The 23,122-nt window shown below is 43.0% G+C and overlaps 1 protein-coding gene across 1 annotated transcript in view; it reads right to left on the bottom strand.

Annotated features, from left to right (window-relative positions):
* The window catches only part of LOC103358467 (cadherin-18), a 97,523-nt gene that overhangs the window by 40,978 nt on the left and 33,423 nt on the right, over nt 1–23,122 (bottom strand). Inside the window, exons 4-6 of the mRNA XM_008283447.1 lie at nt 10,625–10,792; nt 8,318–8,505; nt 7,681–7,934 (exon numbers count right to left, since the gene is read on the bottom strand). Of these exons, the coding sequence (XP_008281669.1) occupies nt 7,681–7,934; nt 8,318–8,505; nt 10,625–10,792 (610 nt within the window). The remainder of the gene's footprint in view (nt 1–7,680; nt 7,935–8,317; nt 8,506–10,624; nt 10,793–23,122) is intronic.

Genomic DNA, 23,122 nt, shown 5'->3' with positions numbered 1-23,122 from the left:
ACTTGTGATTTGGACTGTGTGGGAGGAAGGCGGAGAACCCGGAGAGAACCCACGCTGCACGGGGAGAACATGCAAACTTGAGCATGCATATGTTAATTTATGTTTCTCCCTGTTTTAATATTCAGCTCGGCCCGACCTCCCTGCTCCTCCCTGCTCCTCCTCACTCCTCTCTCCTCCCCTCCAGCCTGCAGCTGAGCAGAATGCAGCATCAGGAAGACGAGGAACACCTGGCTGTGGAGGCTGGGGAAGCTTTAAAAGCTCATCTGCTCGGCGGTTCTGCCTCCGTCATGCTGGCATTCTCCCGATTTGCTTGTTTTGCTGTTTTGTTCCGTTTCCACCTCGGCTTATTATGGATCGCTGCCATTTGTCGCCTCGGCATGTGTGTGTTCTCCCCCTGAACTTTGAACCAGTTCATGAGAATAAATAGAATAACGAATCACCACAAAAAACAACTTTAATTCTCCTCAAACTAACTGAATATTTGCTTAAAACTCTCAGACTTTGTTTAGAAAGTTGCACTCTTTGAGTAAACCGGCTGACAGCTGTGCAGAATCACTCATCCTTCCACTGCGAGGACTCAAAAGTTTAAGATCCACGGCTAATCCGCCTCACCTGTTACATACAATTAGTGTTCATTTCCAGCTCGTTCGCAGCACTTCACCGTGTTGGCGTAATGAGCTCACGTGTCTGTGCGAAACAGCTGTGGTTCGAGAGAATGAGTCTGAAGTTAGGCAGCAGCTCACGGTTTCTGATTTTTGAGGTAAATGGGAAGTAAAGAGAAACTTAAAAACCCTGAGGAAACTTTTTTGTTTTGAGGTTTTGTACCAGTTGTGAAATGGTGCAGGGATCCTATTAGAAGGCCTTAAAGTTGTTGGAAATCCACTGTGAGTTTTGGAAGTTTCCAAAGATTTTACTCCACATTGAGGAAAGAAACTAATCAAACCTGGACTTGATTAACAAATAGATGGCAGGAGCTGATATGAAACACAGCTGCACATTTGTGAAACCTTTATTTTAGTAATTATCTCTAATTTCCTTTGCTTAAAAAAAATAAAATGGTGTCTGTGAAATTGAATATTCCACTTTTTTTTTTTTTTTTTTAAACATTGAAATTTGAGGCTGTGTTTGAACAACGCTATCACAGGAACTATTACAGATAAAAGCCTTAAAATTTCCACTGTTGTTTCTTGTCATGCCATTGATTCAGCTCCTGTAATATTGGACAAGCAGATAAAACGGTCTCTGATTATTAGGGGGAAAATGGAAAATGAAATAAAGCAAAAATGAAGCCCTCTTTAAGCAAATATTAACAAAAAAAATGATGATGAAGAAGCGAAATAGTCTTGTTTTCGGACCCATATGTAGCTGCAGGCCACAATAATGCAAAACAAAACACACTTAATATGAAATACTTGGTCACAAAAAAGGGTGAACTTACTGTCATTGACTTTTTAAAACCGATTGAGCATGTAGGCCCCACAAAATATTTCCAGATAACTTCTGGAGTTTCAAACTAAACTCATTTGTGACTTCAGCACCTTTTTCCTCTTCAAACCACACCGGATTAGAAAAGCATGAATATTTTGCTTGTTAAAAGGAAGGGAAGCAACAAAAATAAAGTTATTTATTAGCAAGGAAATGTGGTAATAGACACAAACAAACCCACACGTGGCAAATTACAAGAGAGAACGACCTTGTGGGTGCTGCTCAAATCAAAAAATTAAAAATAGCCAAAAGTGGACTCTGAGTGTAGGAGCAACAGCTCTTCTTTATCCTGGGTTTTCTATTCCAAAAATAAAACCCTGCTATCCAAAGAAAACCCAAAAGACGGTCAAAACAGCACCCCCGCTCCTCTTAGCAAAGATCAGTATTCGAGTCTGGGCCCGACCCGACCCCCTGGTAGTCAAGCTCGGTGCTCCTTTCACGGAGCTATCACAACAGCTCCAGCATCTATTAGTCTGAAGCAATAACGAGAGGCACATCGGTACGCTGAGAACCCCCAGCTGTGCCCAACTGTCAAGCTGGGCGAGCGTTTCTAACCTCTCGGTCTCCAAATTGCATCTGATCGGGATCTTCGGCGTGTCGGGTAAGAAGGTGAGATGGACCACGCCTCGGCAGCTGGAACCGATCTCACGCAGGGAACCGCACGTTCTACCCAGCATCAGAACACGTGGGGTGCACATGAGCTGCCACGTCTTTATTTTAGTCACACAAATGCTGTAGAATAAAAAGCTCTTTACACAGTGTTTGCACGAGGTTTAGAGGCCTAAATATGGCGCTATCTCATCTAGACGTGGTCGATTGTGGTCCAGATGGGGGGACCAAAAAACCCACACAAATAAGATTCCACCAATTGAACAGTGCGTTTTAAACACCGGTACACTGTGTCCACACAGACGGCGCAGCTCGAACAGCGCGTCAGCAGAGCAGCAGATGCGGCGTACCTTGCACTTACAAATATAGCAGCGCCGCCGATGCTCCGTCTGTGTCTGCTCAGGGTGCGTTCAAGCACAGCATTAGGCTGTAGGTCAGCCGTGTTTTGGAGGCGCTCGGAGGACGCCGCGCGATCGCTGTAAACATGTATAAAATGCAAAGGAAAACATACGCTGTGTAGTGAAAAACACACAAAAAATAAGCTGTTCCGCTGCCAACGTTGACAGCTGGAGCGAAATTGCAGCTGAAACGCTTCAGGTCTTCCGTACAACCAAAAGTGAATCGATGTTGTTACTTGAGGTGTTAAGTTGAGAGAAACTTGGAAGCCTGAAGATGGACAGCAGGCAGAGAGGTCAAAGGATGACGCATTTCTGCAGGTGCGTCTTTCACTCGTTCCTTTTGCCTTTCGTTCCCTCGGGTACTTAAATCAGCTTGATGCATATCGAGCCTACACGTCTGCTCACCACCTCCAGGAAATAGCCATATGCACGCACTTTAGAGTCAAACACTCCGCCTACTTGGATTTTGTATACTACCCAACTGACTGCCAGCGATATGTGCAAATGGGAGCGTTATACCTTCAAATATCCACTCAAACACACGCTGTGACAAAATTTAGCCTGCTTAAGCAGCGTGGGAGGCGACTGGCTGATCCGTGTTTTAACTCGGGGCTTTATTGTAGGTGTTGAGACAGTTCGGTACCTGGACAAACTCAGATGTTTCACTCGTCTCGACTGATGCCGATACCAGCTGTGAGATATTTCCACTGTCGAGGACGTTTCCTATACTTTCTAAACTGCATCCATTGGACCAAAGGATACCAAACAGGCCTCCTGGGAGCTCCAGATTTGTTCATGTGCCAGAGTCCTAGTTTACTTTTGTGACTGTTTTGACTTTTGAAAACCCGGCAGTGGGTTTGAAGGGCATAATATCTTAAGAATATATGAAAAATAACTAAATCTGAGCATAAAATTGTGACAGTCCAATAAAAAATCCCTTTAAATTTGCCAAAAATATACTGTTTGCAGTAGCCAAATTCTGTAAAAAACAAAAAATTCTGACCTACTCAATGCAAAAGTGAAGCTATTGGTGGTCCAGCTGCAACCAACACCAACATTACAAAAATTCTGGGATTTTTTTTGACTGAGCTGGGCTGCTACTAGGCTGAACTGCAGGCTGTGTTTGCACATCGCAGACAGCAGATAATAGAAACAAATTAAAAATGCATTTCGTAAAATAACTATTGCATGTAGTGTTATGGGCTGCAAGGTGGTGCAGTTGGTAGCACTGTTGTCTCGCAGCAAGAAGGTTGCCTCCCGGTGGGGACATCCGGGATCTTTCTGCGTGGAGTCTCCATGTTCTCCCCGTGCAGCGTGGGTTCTCTCCGGGTTCTCCGGCTTCCTCCCACACAGTCCAAAAACATGTTGAGGTTAATTGGTGATTCTAAATTGTCTGTAGGTGTGAATGTGAGTGTGCTTGGTTGTCTGTCTCTAAGTGTAGCCCTGTGATAGACTGGTGACCTGTCCAGGGTGTCCCCTGCCTTCGCCCTTAGTCAGCTGGGATAGACTCCAGCCCCCCATGACCCTAGTGAGGATGAAGGTGTATCTATAATGGATGGATGTAGAGTTATTTGTTTGTTTGTTTGTTCCAAGTATAGGTGACACATGGGGGAAAATGCTGCACGTTGACATTTTTTTTCCCCAATTTTCCTGAAATATATAATCAAAGAAACGTTCTTTTTTCTGATTTATGGCATTATGATTGTATTAAAGTTCTCTCTACTTATAGCTGTTGTTGTTCTGTTTCCATAGAGGTGCAGGACTTTATATTACATTACAAAATGAGCCCACAGTGAGGAGAAACAGGTTACACAACATTCTACTTCCTGTTGGCTGAAAGACCGAAATCCTCTCCAGAGTCATTTCTTATTAAGGCAGAGGAGAGAAACAAGAAGGGCAAAATGTCAAAACTCCCTCCTCAGAACTGACTTTGGAGTGATGTAACTCGTCTCCCCACATCATCAGACGTAACTATCAGCCCAAAACTCATTATCCGAATGATAATAATTTAATTTTCTTGCATGCAGGCCACCAATACATCAGCCGCCAATGGCCTGCATTGTGCTTCCCCAGTCAGCGGCGTCTGTGCTGTTTTTAAGACCCCTCGGCTCTGCAGCCCATGGCAACGCTTTTAACTGTGATCCTATAACATGTAATAGCAGCCGAGGATTGCTTCTTATTGACAGATTAGCAAGAGTTTATCTCGCGAAGGAGCCTCACGTTTACAGCCACTTCATCATTTACAGGATATGGAGAGAATTCAAATGAATACGAGCGGTTGCGGCTGCGAGAGTGTAATGTCATGAAACGGAGTACCTGTTCGGAGCGAAAAGCCTAAGATTAGTCCGCTGCCCAAGGCCAATATCAATCTTTTTCCAACAGTACACAACCGTGTGTTTATAGTGCATACAAATGTGCTAAGCAGTTGTATTGCCTCGGGTTACTTCACAAGCTCGCAGACAAAATAAGCGGCTATCTGATGATGCCAAAAAATGAGACTCACTGTGCGTGCTGCAGTTTTTTTTTTCCAGAGAGGATGTGAAAGCGGTTGGGGCATGTAAAGCATCAGGAACAAACGAGAGGCTGCTGAACATTACACAGTGCATCGACCGGAAATTATGCTGCAAATTCTTGAGGAAAAAAATCCTCACCGTGGTTCGCTTTATTCTAAGAATTGTCACGCAAAGACACCAAACATCAGCTCCTACAAAGACTGCTGTTATTATTAAATATGTGCATACGTATGTATAGACCAAAATGCCAACTAAATGTTCTTATCTAAGAAATACAATCATACAGGGCAGAGATACCGGCTAACCCCTGGAACACTCACAACAAGAGCAGCCTCAGACTGGCTAATTGTATCTCTTCTGATCTCTCGCACGTCTTAAACGAAAAGCACCAACTTCTGCCCTCAATTTGAATGTATTAGGTTGAATATATCAAGTCTATTCTGCTGCTTAACCGGGATCGGTGTGTGCCAAATGACATTTGAACTCCGAATGTGTTGTGTTTGTACATTTGTTAACCTTCTGAACCGCACTGGGTTTCAAAGAAATGAAATCTTTTCTTTAAAAAATGACCAAAATTACACTGTTTGTAAGAGACAGGAGAATGGATTGTCAGATTTTCAAACCTTTCAGACTGAACCGATCATCTGTGACGCGCCACTCTGTTGGGAAATTTAAATCTAAGTCTACAATCATGATATTTCATCACAGTCACGTTATTCTATACATACCATTAATCCCCTCAACACTAGCTATCTTTGGCTTGAAATTCATGATCAGATATGGTTTTGATTAATTCATAAATCCTGAAGTAGACTTGACATCATTACATATCTGGTATCAATCAAAAGTGGACAAGTTGATGGTTAAATATATAATATATGGAAGTTACTCAGATGTGAAAAAGGTAAACTTCATAATTACAAGGGATATATGCAATTAATTATCAGTTCTTATATACTGAGACATCAGCCAGAGTCTTGTAATTAGTTAGTTAGTTTTGATTGCTTATAAACATTTCGGGAAGCGCAAACAGTACGAACGTAAACAAAAGAGGAGGGAGAGCCGGGATCCATGCTAAGCTAAAGGCTAACCCCTCCAGATCAGCAGGACCGTCCTCCTACTCTCCAATGTCCGCTCCCTCCACAACAAGCTGGACGAGCTACGTTTGCTGAGAGGAACCCTCAGAGAGTGGAGGGACTGCTGTGTGTTTGCTTTAACAGAAACATGGCTCCATGACAGCATCCCAGACGGACATACAGCTGGAGGAGATGCAGACAGACAGACAGCTAGCTCTGGGCAGCATCTGAGGCTTCACCATCGTCACACCATCGTGTGTCTGAAGACCTACCAGGACCTGAAGAGGTTCTCCATGTTCAATGAATGGCGGCGCGCATGGACGCAGCGCCCCCTTCAGGACACAGCGAGAGTGAACGTTTAGTGACTTATCCCAGACGTTCATTCCGCAAAACTTGAATAATCCTGAAGAAACGCTCTCTCATCCTGCCTGTACTACTGTGTATGTACAGCAACATGACAATAAACCTGATTTGATTTGATTCATTTTATGACTGACTCGCTTGTTCACATACGGGGATTCCCACAGAAAGTCACCATATACCGGAGCTGCTATGCCGGGCTGCAGTGCTGAAAGGGAGTCATAATCCCAGCCTGGTATCGCGGGCAATCATGTCGACAGGGTTAAACCCTTTGCAGGAACCGGATTTTGTAAAAGTCAGTTCCTCATGGAAACTGAGAACTCGTGTCTGACTCAGATGCAACAAACACTCCTGTGACAAAAATTCAAAGACTTGGGGCTGGACTGGGATCAACTGCAGGCTGTGTTTACACGGAGCAGACAGGAGATAAATAAGGAAACAAATATAGAATGTAAATAGTAAAATACAGCAAACAATGAAAGACATTCAACTTTGTTTTGTTTGTTTTTACGATTTATGGCATTATAATGTTGATACGCAGCTCAGAAGATATTTTTGCATTCTTTTTATTTCTAGACACGGTGGTGCTGTTTTCATTGAGGTGCAGGACTTGATGCTGCCTTTCAGAATGTTAATACTGTTGTTTGCATGATCGACAACATCCAAGTTCTCAGAGTTAAGCCTTAGTATTATATCATGAATGACATGCAGAATTTGGAGGCAGAAACAACACTCGCTTGCTTGAACCTCATCAATGTGCAAAGCCAAAAACACCTCAGACCCGTTGGTGAGGTAATTTGTTGTTGGTAAACCAGAATGCCCCCCTCATGCTAATTCTTGCATGACAAACACATGTTTTATCAGCTAGGCTAATCCAAACAGACATGGTCACCAGGCGTTTCAGGATTTTTTAGAGATCCAACTGGCAAGAATTGGTATGTTTCTAAAAAAAAACAAAAAACAAACAAACAAAAATACATTATTGGGAGCCAGTTAGTTGACAGAGTGACAGAGTTCCATTGGCTGCCAGTCAGCTGAAAGAGCGTCAAGCTTCAAAATAAGCCTCTTAACATTAGCAACCTCTTCTTCCTCCTAATAGCAAGAAAATAAACCTGTCGATTTCCAACTCTAACCAATGCCGCACACCAGTTGCATGTAAATGCCCACAGAGCCGCTCCTCTCCTGGATATCTGTAGTCACTTCTGCAGATTGAACACGCAAATGCACAGAACATCTTACCTGACGGGGCTGTTCCTGCCGTCGGGATCTCGAGCCGTTACGGTGCCCACCTCCGTGCCGCTCGGCGCGTTTTCATAAACATCCATGATATAGTAATCCATAGAAAAGACGGGCGCTTCGTCCACGTCCCCGACCGTGATTTTAAGGGTGGCAGTGTCTTTGAAAGAACCAAGGTAGGAAAAACGGGGATCCACATGCGTGTTCATGCCCTCGATGTGGAGCGTGTAGGCCTTCTTCCTCTCGTAATTCAGAGGCTGTTGGAAGGGAAAAAGGCGCCACGAGATTAGAACGTACAAGGTAGTCGCATCGACAAAAAGTGAATGTTAAACAAATGCACTTATTTGCTATGAGGGGTTGTAATTACTTCGCGGCACCATCAGTGTCAGTTAGACAAATTATTGAAGCTTTGCTGCTTCTTTAAGGTGTATTACTTCCTTGAATTGTTATCACTCTCCGAGGAAAGGGGTCATTTGTCATCGGCCCTGTATGCTGGGAGAATATGACGGGCTTATCGTGGAAGCAAAGGTCTCCAGCACGGCTAGAGGTCAACACCTATACCTTCAAGTCTGTCTCCAAAAAAACTAATTATGGACACTGTTTGCCTCAAAAGAAAGCGCTGAAGTGGGGATGTGCTTACCTTTTTGAGGCTGATGATTCCCTCTCTTGTGTCTCTGTCCGTGGATATGGAAAACATGTTGGCCCCCTCCGAGTTAATGATGCTGTACTTGATATCCGCATTGATGCCAAGGTCCTCATCATTGGCTTTGATCTTCCCGACTGGCTTCCCCACTTGAGCTGATTCAGGGACGTACAGCTGGTAATTTTCTGCGAGTGAACATGGATGTGTACCCATTTAGAGACAGGAAGAGGAAAAAAAAAACTGTTTTAAACACATTACCGACCTTTTCCCCCTGCCCCGCATCAACGTCTGAACGTTCTCCCGAAAAGGGCTTAGCTAAGCAATTTGATTCTGTCACCATTTTTTTTTTTTTTTTTTGTTCCTGAGGGAATGTCATTAAAAATACTCCGCAGTGCTTCGGTTGATGTTAAATGCTAAACCGAGGCCGATAGTGCCGCAGTGGAGCAGATCAAACTCCGAGGCAGATGATTATTCAGAAAATGTTGATGGTTCTGAAACAGTTTTTTTTCACCGCAGCGCAAATGAAAAACTCAGAGCCGAGGGGAATTATTCTTGATGAGGCACTTACAAAGACAAAGAAGCACAACTTTATCATTGCTTAAATTTATCATTAAAATGGGGGAGAATTCAGACTGCTAAACAGAGGGCTGTAATGAATGCTCATCTAATTCAGCTAGTTTGGAAAATTCAGCTGTAATATTAGAATACAGAGGCTCAGAATAAGCATATTACATCACCGGGAGAGGTGCTAAATAGATGTACAGTAACAGGGGAGGCGTTAATAATCCATTAGAATTAAAGCAACGCTGAAATGTTGTGTTTTCTCCGACACCAAAAGGAGAATATGCCGTAAAGAATAATCCTCCTGTCTTTAATGTGCAAACATAAGGAGGACTTCTGATCTGCTGTGTGAATGGTTTCAATAATACCGGCTTTTTTCCCCCCATTTTTACAACTACAGCACAGAATTCTTCTTACAAATGCCTTTTGGCGAATGCCTAAAGCAGCCATCGTGGAAGTCCTCTGCTCAAGGTCAATGATGTCTGAGAGCAGACAGTTTGGCCACAGAAGCTTTACATATTCAGGTTAGTAGAGGAAACCCTTTAACTTCGCCATTGGTTATTTAGCTACATTAGCCTTCTGGCTAATTAACTATAAAAGATGCCAAAAGGCAGTAATTTCCCGAGGGCAACGAATTACACACTGCTGACAAATACAGTGTGCTGTCCCCCAGTTTCCTACATTTTATTCCAGCACAAACCTTCATCTATTTTTAGATGAGTCTCATTTTTTAAACCTCATATTTATTCATTTAGCTAGGAATTGACTGGGTGTTTTCAGGGCCGATATCGGTATCCAGAATGACCGATAATTGCAACACTAATGGTACATATTAACAGCATGTGATAGCAAATACGCTAGCAACAAAAGCAATTTTACTGTTTTCTGTGAGATCCATTGATTGAGACTGAACAGTTTGTTTCCTCCTATTCTGTCTGATGTTCTTCTGTTTTGTTAATATTTCATTGTTCTATCACTTTTATTGCCCACTAAGACCTATATTGTAAAGCTCTGTTAGCTATTGCTTCCAAGACACTGTTTTAGGGAAATCTGTGGCCTCCTCCTGACTTAGCTGCTAGACATTAGCATAGCATTAGCCAAAGTGAAAGTAGGTAATGGCTGGATTTGTTTGACACTTCTTGTTTAGGAAGATTTACAGGTACTACACATTAGCTGCAGGCTAAGAGGACCAGTAAACCTTTAGGGGATAGCCTAGCCTAGCACTGTCAGCAAATTAAGTTACACTGATACCACCAAGTGAATTATTCTTGTGTTTTGAGTGTACCAGGGAAACTAAGCGTGCTTGCGAAGGATGATGATGTTAATAACAACTTCAGCAACCTCATCTTCCAAACACAGCTATGCTAATTCACCGGAGCTGCTCCACTTTGCAAATGTGCTCCTCTGTCCCTGTCCGTAAACAATAGCTTTCATTGATTGGCTTTTTCTCATGACATGTAGCCAATCAGATAAAAATTACAAAGAGCGAGAGAGAGAGCCAGCTGCATCAGAGCCAAAGTAGCCCATTTGAATTATTAGCAGACAATCCGTCAGTAGAAATAACAACATCAAAAACTGAAAAAATGCCAAATGTCAGCCTCAGTAATTGCCCAGGCTGATAATCGGTTAATCCCTACATTTAACCATTATTTTTCGCTAATAGTTCTGCCCAGTTAACAACACTTTTGAAATGTCCCATCTGTGAATCTGTTCTGTTCATCTTCAGGCGTGTGCCATACGTACTCTGAGGAAACGTGGGCGGGTTGTCGTTGACGTCTGTCAGCGTGATGTTGATGGTGGTGGAACCAGAGAGGCCTCCAACCTGGCCTGCCATGTCTTTGGCTTGGATGACAACAGTGTAGTGTTCTCTGGCTTCCCGGTCCATGTTGGCTAAGGCAGTCCTGATGATTCCTGCAAAGGTGGAAGAAGAAAACATTTGGGATTAAAAAAAAATAAAATAAAATGTTCTCATGGTAATATAACATCTGCATAAATATCAACACAAGGCACTACAAAACTCATAGAAGTCCTGCTGTGGATGTAGATTAAGACACAAAAAGAGATGATTGTTATTGTCCTAATATTTCTTTCCCCCCTTCAAAACCTTTTTTTCAGTTGCAGACTACTCACATAGTACCCTATCACTCTTTCCTTTAAAGACTAACACCATAAAACTGCTTCTTTCATCTTTGATTCTCCCGGACTCTCATTGTCAAGGTTAGACTTTCCTCACTTTTCATTATATTTAAAATGACTATGCAACCTTGGATCAGGGCAAAATGTAACTTTCTAAGGCACCCACTCCGTCACATTTATTACTACAATAACACAGCAAACACAGCCATGAACTTTCACAATGCTAACTCAGTGATATATGACTGCACCCTCTGCCCACTACAGAGAAACTGCACACAGGTAAATTGCAACGCAGTAACAAGCTAAAAAAAAAAAAAAAGAGACAGAAACAGTGTTTGGTTCCCTTGTTGCTGGGCAGTGGGAGATTTATCGAATGCAATACGTTCATATCTTGCACATATATTTGTCTGTGTGTGTGTTTGTGTGCGGTCATAACACGTTTGTTGGTCTATATTAGTTTTCTGTGCGGGTCTATATCTGTGCTAGAGGGTTAATTCGCCGTCTTAGCTCCCGAAACCGCATCACCGCATGGAGCCTGATTTAATATGTTCCACCTGTTACATCAGCGTTCGTTGTAAATTGCGCTTTTCCCCAGAGCCAAGACCCTGCGGCAACCATTGAACTTGTGTTCCCGTGAACTTGTGAACCCCGCAATAATGCACAATGGTTGTCCAGGAGCGATGGGACCTGGGAGTCGATGGCGCGGTGTTGGTCATGGGGCGAAATAAACTTTGCTCCTGTTGACTCCTGTTGTGAGTGGAAATCACAACAAGGAACATTTGATAAGATGAATCAAGGCTTTGCTGAGGCCCGGTGATCATGGAGGCTATTGTTTTCTGAGATGGTTTACAGGAGAAAGTGCTTATCACATGTTTTACCTATTCTACAGATGTTCCCCAACCCTGTATCCAAAGAAGTGCCCTCCTATACAATAGCACTGGATTATCAGTTTCATTTTGAAGGCAATGTATTTTCTGCAGGATTATGTTTGTATGTGACACATCAGACAACCAGACTGGTGACCTGTCCAGGGTGTCCCCTGCCTTCGCCCTAAGTTGGCTGGGATAGACTCCAGCCCCCCCACGACCCTAGTGAGGACAAAGCAGTGTATAGATGATGGATGGATGGAATTTGGTGCCAAAATATAACCCAACAACTAGTGAAAACTGACTAGACTAAATGGCAAGTTAAAACAAAAGTTAAAAATGGTCCAGCTTGGGATGTGGACCCCAGTTCTGCTGCTGATTAATGCCTCTCAGTGTTCCACTGTAGCATATTCACTTTTGCAGCCATTGCCCATGGCAGCCATTTTTTTTCTGTTCCTAGCAGAGCCTGAGAATCGGCAAACTAGCTAGTTAGCTAACAAGCTACGGGCAGATCCTGGGCTATGACTATTTTGTAATTAAATGCTGTTTCGTTACTCTTCCTACTGTCAGTTCCAGCTGCAGCAAGCAACTTGTTTCAGGAACAAAAAAAGCTACACATGTTCCACAAAGTGACCCAAACCCAACTACTGTAGCTTCTGAACAAACTTATCTAGTTGCTAAAAGAGTAGATTTCATTTATACATGAGCTGGCTGAGAGCAAAAGCAGAGCTAAAAGGAAAGTAAATCCTGTATAGTTACACAATAATAGTGACAATGTTCAGTTTTATGTTTGCAACTTGTTTTTTGATGCCACCAAGTAGATGAAAAAACAGTTGCAGTAGGTTTAATACAAGATATAATGTCATCTTTAGAGATTTTCTAAGAGACATGAAAGTATTTGGACACATCCGGTTAAATGATCTAATTAAGCAGACTGTCTCACCTAAAATGAAAGAAAAACTCTACATTGGGCAACTGTCATTATCGTCATGTTAATGATCTTTACAGAGTCGGATGTCAGCTCTTGTCGGGGCAAAACAACTGTGTTTAGGCTCCAAACTATTCAAAATGCAGAGTGTACTGAGGGGTCAAACTGGGTTGAAGCCCACCGGATCTGAGCTCCACCTCCTGGCTTCCAAATCTCATCACGGCGTTAAACATCACACACGAATCTGCTTCCAGACTCCGTCTCGCACAAATGCAAAACGTCGGCTTCTTTTCCTTTACTTTATTGAACATCTGTAGCGTCACACGGCAGCCGGATCGATAGCGGCGCCCCCGGGGGGCTGCGTGCGATTTGTGGCACGGCGGCGGTAACTTCATTAATTATTTCAATCTTCTGACGAGTCATTGTGATCTTACGTCGCCTTGTTAACCTAAATAGTTTCCTGCACAGAAAACAGCTGAGCTACAGCGAAAGCAGGACGAATGCTGCACCATCAGAGCTGCGGTCGTACTTTCCTGGTTTCCTTTTGCAGCGTTTTGATCAAGTGGTTTATTAAAGGGAGTTTTCAGTTTTTGCTGCTTAAACACAGTAGCTGCAGCGCAAGCAAAACTTAATTACTCACCGAGGTAATGAAGACTAACAGACAGTCACACTAATAATGGAAACACAATTTATTATACTTAGGAAGCGACTGTAGACTCTTTAGTTGAATCGATGCAAAGGTATGTCTATTTTTATGTACAGCATAAATGTAAATATTTCCTGAACCGTACCAGACAATAATAATATTAATAATAATAAACAGGAGGGAAAAAATAGTCTGCCGCTGCAATCTATTATTGTTTACAGGCCTGCTTACTTGTAGAGTTGTCCTTCTGAGACTTGGCCGCGCTACACAGAGGTGAACTTTTTATCATTTGTATTAATTTAAAAAGATCTCTTTACCCAAATTGCCAAAAATGAAAAGTAAACGCACGAATTAAACACAACAAACATGCCAGGTGGTGCGAGACTATTAAAACGGTTAGATTTAATTCGAAACATCTGACTCTCAAATGCCACCAAAACAATGGCGGTAAATGAAGTTTAGTTGGAACAACATTAATGACTCGCATTCGAGGGAAATTAACGTGTCTTCCCAAAAACAGGAGCTGCTTCTGTAATTCTGGACTGTGGAATTCACTCCCACAGAAGGCCGTGTGTGCAGCTTTTATAGGAAATACCTTTGGCTGATGGAATTAGTCCCTCCGTGTGTTGACTGCAGCGCGGTATGTGAGCTCCGACCTCGCTGGACAGGAGCTCCCGCTTTTCACAAATCTCAATTTAACCCCCGAGCGAATCCACATTTACTAAAATGCGTCTGAAGTGCTTTGTTAAGCGCCGATGCAGATGATTGACCAAGTAAATTATCACTTATGCCAATTATTCTGTTAAGACTGTTTCCAACTGTAGCGGCTTGGATTTCAGCAAAACTTTCGGGGTGAATAAATGCAGTTTTATGATTTTTCTCCATTTCTCAGAAGAGGCAGCTCCGGTCGTGTTATACAATGGGTCGTTTTCCTCCTTCTTTTTCTTCAGGACTCTATAGACAGAAACTAATCCACTCGCCTCAGGCTGAATAATCATTAAAAGTGGGTCAAGGAGCAAGGCAGCCAACAGTATTAAGATCCAAGGGATCTTAGGTTACACATCATCTGTCACACGGAGCAGCAGGAGGTCCGACAGACTGCAAGCGAAACTGGAATCATCAGCGGTGAATCAACAAAAAGGCAAAAAAAAAAACAACATACCATAAATAGCACCACAGACAGAGGAGCAGTAATATCCAAAAACCATACACAGCTGAAGTACAGTGATGAGCCACAACATTAAAACAATAATAACACTGATTATATGGTCACAGTGTGATATTCTGCAGGGAAACGTTGCAACATTATGGTGGGAAACATTATGGTGTGGCTGCACCATGCTATCATTATGCTCAACGGGAAAACAACCCTGTTTAAACCAATTACAGTCGTTGTGGGCGGGACTAAGTGAAGGATACATTGCAGGTGTTTGCACAGGGAGACGAGCACTGTGAATAAAATCGATAATAAACCGCAAAGAAGCTAACAGAGCTGCACGACCCAAATCATCGGTGAAACTTTCATTTTCAGCGCGGTATGTTGCAGCCCTTGTTGGAGCGAGCTGTTGTTGTTTCCTGTGGCCAACAGAACATCCATCCATACATTATCTATACACCTAAATGCTCACTAGGGTCATGGGGGGCTGGAGTCTATCCCAGCTGGACAGGTCACCAGTCTATCACAGGGCTACACTTGGTGACAGACAACCAAGCACACTCACATTCACACATACGGACAATTTAGAATCACCAATTAACCTCAGCATGTTTTTGGACTGTGTGGGAGGAAGCCGGAGAACCAGAACCCACGCTGCACGGGGAGAACATGCAAACTCCACATAGAAAGATCCCAGTGCCCCCACTGGGACGTGAACCAGGGACCTTCTTCAGTGCCACCTTGCAGCCCTCCAGCAAAACATGTATCACCTAAACATTGCTCCTGAACCACCACGACTACTGCGCTCTGTCCAACCCCAGGAGGACAATACCACCCGCCACACCATGAAAACAGCTAAGAAACAGCTCGAGGAACACAACCAAGAGCTCAAGGTGTTGATGTAGCTCCCCGTATTCCAATCTGTTCGATGCACCGGAACAAATCCAAACCCTGTCCATGCACCGATGGGTCACTGCTGTTTTTGGAGGGGAGACCCACACAGTATCATGCTGCTGCTGCTGATCGATGCAAGCTTTATGAGCAGAACGTGTTTGGGAGTCGGCCCCCGGCTTGAAATTGCGTTCAAGCTTTGACCTAATGTGAGACGATTTTGTAATCTCGGCGTAACCTTTAAAAACCTAAACTTGACGAGGTGACGGGGAGCTTCTGAGCTCCGAGTGGAATGTACTGCCGCATCTGCAGCGGTATGAATAAACTCCAAAAGCCATTGATTCCCACCTCCTGTTCATATTTCTCCCGTGGCTCGCGCTTCGAGACTTTTTCAATAAAAAGGACAGGATCGCTTAACTGCTTTAAAAGGAGATTTCTTTTTTTTCCCCCCCTCAATGTAAAGTGTCACAGTCGACGGTGTGTCCTCAAATTGTACTTCAAGGCCACACGGAGGAACCACATGTGAGATAAAACTAGATTTAGAGTTTTTTTTTTTTTTCAACCACATTGCAGTGACTCAGCCTGATAGCGTCCAGAGCTTCTATGGTGTCATTCTGTGTGCATTAGTTCTGCCTGCAGAAGAACAACCGTTAAGTGGGGCAGCAAGGCAAGGCGGGCTTATTTCAAGGGATATCAAAGCAAATAAATTTACTCTGGCTCCCAGGTAGGCTCCTCTTCTGACACAATGTGAAAATGTTTTTGCAACAGCCACATTTTTTGCACCGTTCCCTTTGCACCGTTCCATTTAATTGTTCGACATTAGAATCACTCCTTAATTTAAAAGCAATAATAGCGGCTCTATATCTTGACGCCGGTTCTAGCTGAATGACTACCCTAATTAAATCTGAGTCAACCGACTTGTGAGTTGGCAGTGACTTACAGTCGGGTACGTTCTGTCTTTCAAGTGCTAAGCAGACAAGTGACAGACTGCGCTCTGTTTGAATCCTGGCCCGGGTTGACAGGACATGTTAACTTCATGCTACCCTCCCTGTTGGACATGCCAAGGCTACGCGAGCGATAAAAAACCCGGCGTAGTCGTGCCAAGGTGTCGCCGCGTATCCGTGAACGCTCGATCGCTTTTAATAGCAAATAAATAAATAATCCACTGGAATGAATTTCATCAGCTTTATGTTTGTGAAGCATTAAAAAAAAACTGTATATAAATAATCATGACTGACAGATTTCATATAGAGGGAACTATTATCCGACATAGGAGGGAGGAAAACAAAAAAAGCACACAAAACGTCTGTCTTTTAGGCTCCCGCAGAGACTGAAAATACTCTACATATTCAACATTTTTTTAGTTTTTTTTTTCTCTCTCTCCAAGAATCAGAGTGTTTTTTTACATTTTTGTTGATGTTCTTCTCAAATGCCAGGTCTCAGCATGGATCTGCCGCTTTTCTTAGTTTCAAAAACTAATCAAACCGCTCGCAGCTATTTTTCCTGTAATGATGCAAGCTCTGCAAACTCTCCGCTGGAAGTCCTTTGTTATTAACTGCAGTCTTAGCATTACTTAACCTGGGGTCCTTGAGACACACAGACCTTGGCAAGTGGCCATACTTTCCATTAAAACCACACCAAGACAGACGATGTGACCTTTCAAGTCTCTTATTACCCCTTTACTCGTCGAAGGCGCATCGCTCCTGAGCAATATTTCACGGCGGCGGCGGCGGCAGCGGCTTTAGGAACACTGAGCACACACTGAAAGTATGAGGTTGTTCTCTTTTTTTTTCTTCTTCTTCTTCTTCTGGCTTTGGGAATTGTCCACAACAGGACGACCCGCTGTCAGTCATTTAACATCAAACAAATGAGAGCCGGCTGCAGAGGAAGGCTGATGCACTGCAGCTACATTTCACAATCGCAGGACTGCATTCATCCCTAAATGAAATCCTTTGACAATACAGAAACGGCCTCGGGGGGCGATTTTTTTTTTGGGAAACTCCGAGTACCTGAAAGGTATGTCAGTACTTTGACACAAAGATCGGACCCCTGAACTCCCTCTCCTGACCGTTTCTGAGCTGTAACACCTCAGATAGTCTCCGCTAAATCTCTATGGAGCTCGTCGGTTAATTTAGAAAATAATTGAGAAAGAGCTGACTTCCGTGAACCTGGGCCCATTTGACACAGCGAGGTGGTTAGCCTTTTCCTCAACCTCCCCAGTCTATTAGGGTTGATACCATCGCACTATCCACCTCTTTGTCTGGCTGGAAACTTCTAAAGGAGGACAATCTCCTGGGTGAACAAAAAGGATTATAGGAGATTACTAAACTGCTCTTCAATCTCCAAGCTTCGGGAATCTTGGTTTTGGGCCCAGCCAATACAATGTTATCCCCGCGTGTCTGTGCTCTTACAGCATTTCTGGAGAAAAGACAGATAACATCAGCGGCTATAATAATCATAGCAATCATAATAGTACACGGCTTCTTTTCGCCGTACAAACATTTCTGTGTTTATATCTGACCGAGTCGTGAATGATTTATAATGTGACAGCTTTTTTTTCCTTGATCTAACCAGAGGTAAGACTTAATCCATTAACTGCAACACACACACACACACAAAACGTCTTGATCTGTGTCAGCTCCTTCAATAAACTCACAAATCCCAGATCAGCAGAGAAATTAGCCTATTTAGGATGCAGCGGGGACTCGGGGGTTCTACGTCGTTGCATGTGTGCGGGCGGGTGCAGATGTGAGGTGGGGTTGAGGGGCATTCGAGTGAGACCCGAGAGGAACAGCCCTGATGTCTCTACGGGTTAGTGACGGATGCACGCCGGTGATGGAAGAGACAGGACTTAAGGCCCGACTGTAAAACGGATAAATGCAGCCACCATCTCAGATGTGCTTTTTTTGCTGAGATGTAGAAAACTCTTATTAAATTTTGCTGGCTTTGCAGTTTCGGGATTTGCAAACCATGTAATCAGGCACAGCCATCGCCGTGAATGTTCTCAAGGCAGTTAGCATGTCACCAAGCTTGCCACATCACACTAGTCATACATTGTAAAAACGGTCTGACCATAAGTGACAGAGCTTCCTGAGAAAAATCTACAAAATGCACATCCATGCAATATTTAGTTCCCTTTCTCCGGCCTGATCTACAATCACTGAGCACATAGAGCTGCCTGTGTAACTCCCTGCTGTCCTTGTGCTGTTTTTTTGACCAAAATCCTCTTGATAAGTCACAACATGAGCAGCAGGTAGGGGATTCATGGTCCTTCTAAAAGGGGCACTTTGCTCGGATTTGCGGCTTTTATTGGAAAGTCTTGACTATTCACTCTGAAAAAGTTTAAAGGAACACTCTGAGATTTTTGACAAAAATACCATTTTTTGTATCCGTCAATTCGACATGAAGCCGCGTCCATCAGTCGGATAGCTTAGCAGAACACAAAGGCTGCAAATAAGGGGAAACATCGAGCCTGCTGCTGCTGCTGAAAGGTAAAATCCACTTACCAGCATCTCTAAAGTCTCATAACATGTTATGACATCCTTGAGTGTTGTTGTTGCCATGACGTTGCCAGGCAACAAGTAGAGATTGCAGAAACCCGTCTGTGGCCCACAGCAGAAAATAATCATGTGAAAGCAAGCTTTAATGGTGTTGGTATGCACTTTTCATTTACGTTGGCAGCAGTGGAAACCGGCTGCATCGTCCTGCTTAAGCTAACCCAATATGTGCCTGGATAATTAGCATCTTCAAGTATTTACAAAATGTTCCTTTAAATCAATTTCTTTGCAATCACAAAGAGATCCATGTTTATGGGTAATTAATAGTTAGACTGCTGAAAATGGACTTGCTTTGCCTCCACATGGACTAACTATCCATCCATCCATCATCTATACACCGCTCAATCCTCACTAGGGTCATGGGGGGGCTGGAGTCTATCCCAGCCGACCTAGGGCGAAGGCAGGGGACACCCTGGACAGGTCGCCAGTTGGACTAACTATCTTCACTGACAATCAGCAGCATTATTGATCAGCAATCGACTCGGTTATAGTCGACAGTTGACACTGGAAATGCCGTCCTAGCATTTAAAGGCCAGTTTCGATGAAATGTCATTAAGCCACTGACTCCAGTTGAAGTCTCTGTCATGGTGGCCCAGTGCTAGCTAAACCCAACAATGCTCTTTGCTTCCCAATGTGGAACCACACATAGTTCAAGCACAGCATTAACCAATCAGAGTGTTCAGCTGGTGGTGTATACAGTACTATGGCTACAGTACCTATGAAAAGTATTCACCCTCCTTGGAAGTTTCCCACTTCTATTGGTTTTAAACATTGAATTATGGTCAATTTGGTTTGACTTTTCTTTGAGAATTTACAAAAAGCTACTCTTTCAAAGTGAAATTCGACAAAGTAATGTTGAATAATCAAAACCCTTAAATGCAAAATAAGTGACTGCATAAGCATTTAACCCCTTCAGGTCAGTATGTGGTGGATGCACCTCTGGCCGCAATTCCAACATCCAGACTGGGTGTAAATGTGTCAATCAGCCACATCTGAACACTGCAGTTTTATCCCATTCTTCATGATGCTGCCACCACCATGCTTCATATGTTTGTGATGATGAGCAGTGTTTGAAGTCAACTGGAAGAGGTTTAATTGGTCTGGTAAGAATAAATTTTATTCTTTGTTGGCCATGAGACTGAACAGTATGTTTGACCGACACCAGACATTCCTTCTGCTGAACTCTAGCTGAGCTTGAATATGAAGTTTTTTCACCAGTAGCTTTCTCCAAATGAGTCACTTTAAAGGGGATGAATTCTAATCTGTAAATTACTGACTTTACTTTGTAGAAATCTGTTTTCACTTTGACATGAAAGAGTCTTTTTTTCCCTCAGAAATTCCTGTCAGAAAAGACAGATTACATCAGTGTTGCTTACTTTTAGTACACAAGGTGATCCACGATACATTTTCTGACATGCACGTTCTTCGTCCTTTGCCTTATTGGGTAATTAACAGCAATTAACTGACAATCATTTCCTAGTACTCATATAAAAGTCTGCAGGTTTTCACTTCATCCGCAAAACCCATGTTGTCCTCAATAAGCATCTCCGTTCTTTTCAGACGGTTGATTGTGCTCCACCAGCCAACAGTGAATAATCGAGACACAAATTACATCTCGCTGTGCTTTTTTATATAAAGCGAGGGACACCTCTAATTTTGAAATGGCATAAATACGAAATTAATCATGAACGCATTTGCCTTGTTTAAACTGACATCCTGCCATTTCCTGCAGTCGAGTCATCCTGCATAAATATTGTGTATAATTCCAGGGTAATGTGTTTGATAGTCGTTTTTTTTTAATGACTCACTCGCACAGGGTCTATTGATTATCTGTCCTTGATAGAAACAGTATCGTAAAATTACTCTTGGCTTCTTCATAAATAGCCGTAAAACCATAACAGGTCACAGTTAATTCATCTTCATGTGACCTTTATTTTTTAACACCTACGCTGCATTTCTTCTCTTTATTATGTTGCTAAATTAATAATTTTTATTAATCAAATAATCAAGACCAAGCCGCTGCCATGTCCACGACTGACTCTGGTTCTGCTATCCTGTGATCTCCGTCTCTGAAAGCCTCACTGAACACCATCCAGATGTCAGATCATAAACCTATCAAAACACATCGATCAACCAGAATGTTTTTATGGTAGAAATATGCATTTCTCAAACCCCAGCGTGAATCTGTGCTGATATGTCAGACCACTGGAGTTACACTTCTTACTGCTTGAATGGGCAGAAGAGCTCATTAATGTTATATACAGCTGTGACTCCATAATCCGACACTAAATGTAAAACCTTCTTTTATGTCGGAATGTCAAGATGGAGGTCGAGATACAAGGAGGGCTTGATGCTGGAAGGGTCATTAGTTGACTATTTCATAGTTGTTATAATAACTAGTAGGGCTGCTCCCAATACCACTTTCTGGTCTCTGGATATTCAGGCCCAATTAATGATGAATATCAGAATATTCAGCGTGGTTGGGGGACACTTCCACCCCAGGGGAGCGCTCTGATGGGGTGGAAGTGGCCGTAATGCACAGGCAGTACTTGGCTACTGATGCTAGTTTAGTTAGCGGTCACAATTCTGTTTCCACCATCCATGTTTGGAGCATGCTCGCTGCGTGTGACGTCGTCGTGTCCTCTTCTGCGCATGCGGGACACTTTTGGGTCGTATGAAGTTCACACAGCAGATCACATACAAGTCGCATTGAACTGGAAATGTGAACAAACTCACAAAGAAATCCTCATTGAGCATTAAGTCCTGCAGTGTGAACGTAGCCAATCTGTGGGATTGTTCAGTCAGTTAATACGCCGTTATCCTGATTGGTGACATTAAATGTCGTGTCGGAGTCAGAATCCAAGGCTGTCGCTATGTTAAGGCTGTTTTTTAATGGGTTCTGTTCATTTTTCCTAAAAACTAGGGGTGGAACTTTGACACGTTAATTACGATTAATTAATTAAAACAAAAATAACGCATTATAAACATTAACGCATTTAATCGCAGTTTGCATCCAGACAACACGGAACGTGCCTGACTTCATGGTCCACCGATCACTACTTAATTTTTCTAATCGAGTCCCACCCCTACTACAAACCTGTCGGATAGCAAGGTTTTCAGATTACTAAGGGTCGGATTATCAAGTCACGACTGCATGTGCAATTCATGCATAACTTTGGAGAAACAACTTATGGAAAAGGAACTCAGGGCCACAGAAAATCTTTTTGAAAGTCAAATAATCAGAATAGAGCACAAAAGCTGCCACATTTGTTTTCTCCTGCCCACATTTTCCCCCTCGAGCCTTCCATCAAAATCAGTTGCATCAGTTATGTTTATGTCTTTACAAAGTCTGTGTCATGCTCGTTTATTTTCTTCAGCAGCAATGCATCCAAATTTATTCCTCTCCCTTTGAACGGCATATAAAACCAGCACAGATGCATCAGCTACAATTTCACAATTTTGTTTTATTTATTTATTTTCCCGGTGATGAAAGTCAGTTGCTTTAATGTCGCTTTCTGAATTAATTATTCGGTTAAAAAAACAGTATTTTGAACACAGCTGCCTCAGTGAGTAACTTTGAAATGTAGACTGTCCAACAGAATTGACCCATAATGTGGTGAACGCACAGAAAAAACCAAACATGAGTGGGTGTAAATGGAGCTCAATTAAATATGTGATAATAACAACACAAGAATTAAGTTTCTATCTGTACGTATTATGTGTAGCTTTAATCTGCACATGCTCAGAACAGGAGACGTTGTGCGGAACAGAGTGCAAACTGTTTCGGTGTCGCTGCGACACAGTGTGGGCTGAGACAACTGTCAGATTTGAGACTGAACCCTCTGGGAGTTGAGCTCCAAAACCACCCAGAGAGTGACGCCGACCCCTGTGCTAGCAGCAACAAGTGTGTTTAGACTGACGCCCCGCTCATAGCTATGAAGCAGCGTGGGTTACTTTCTGATGCATTCCCTCCCAACGCTGTTTATGAGCCTCGGATGACTGACAACTTGGGTCCAGGAGCCACAATCCCCCAAAAAACAACCACCCTGCTTCCACAAAAC

This window comes from Stegastes partitus, unplaced genomic scaffold (genome assembly GCF_000690725.1).
Source record: "Stegastes partitus isolate 25-593 unplaced genomic scaffold, Stegastes_partitus-1.0.2 Scaffold313, whole genome shotgun sequence".
NCBI classification, from domain to species: Eukaryota; Metazoa; Chordata; class Actinopteri; family Pomacentridae; genus Stegastes; species Stegastes partitus.
The sequence above is the reverse complement of the archived record's forward strand: the minus strand, read 5'-3'. Positions and strand labels throughout refer to the sequence as shown.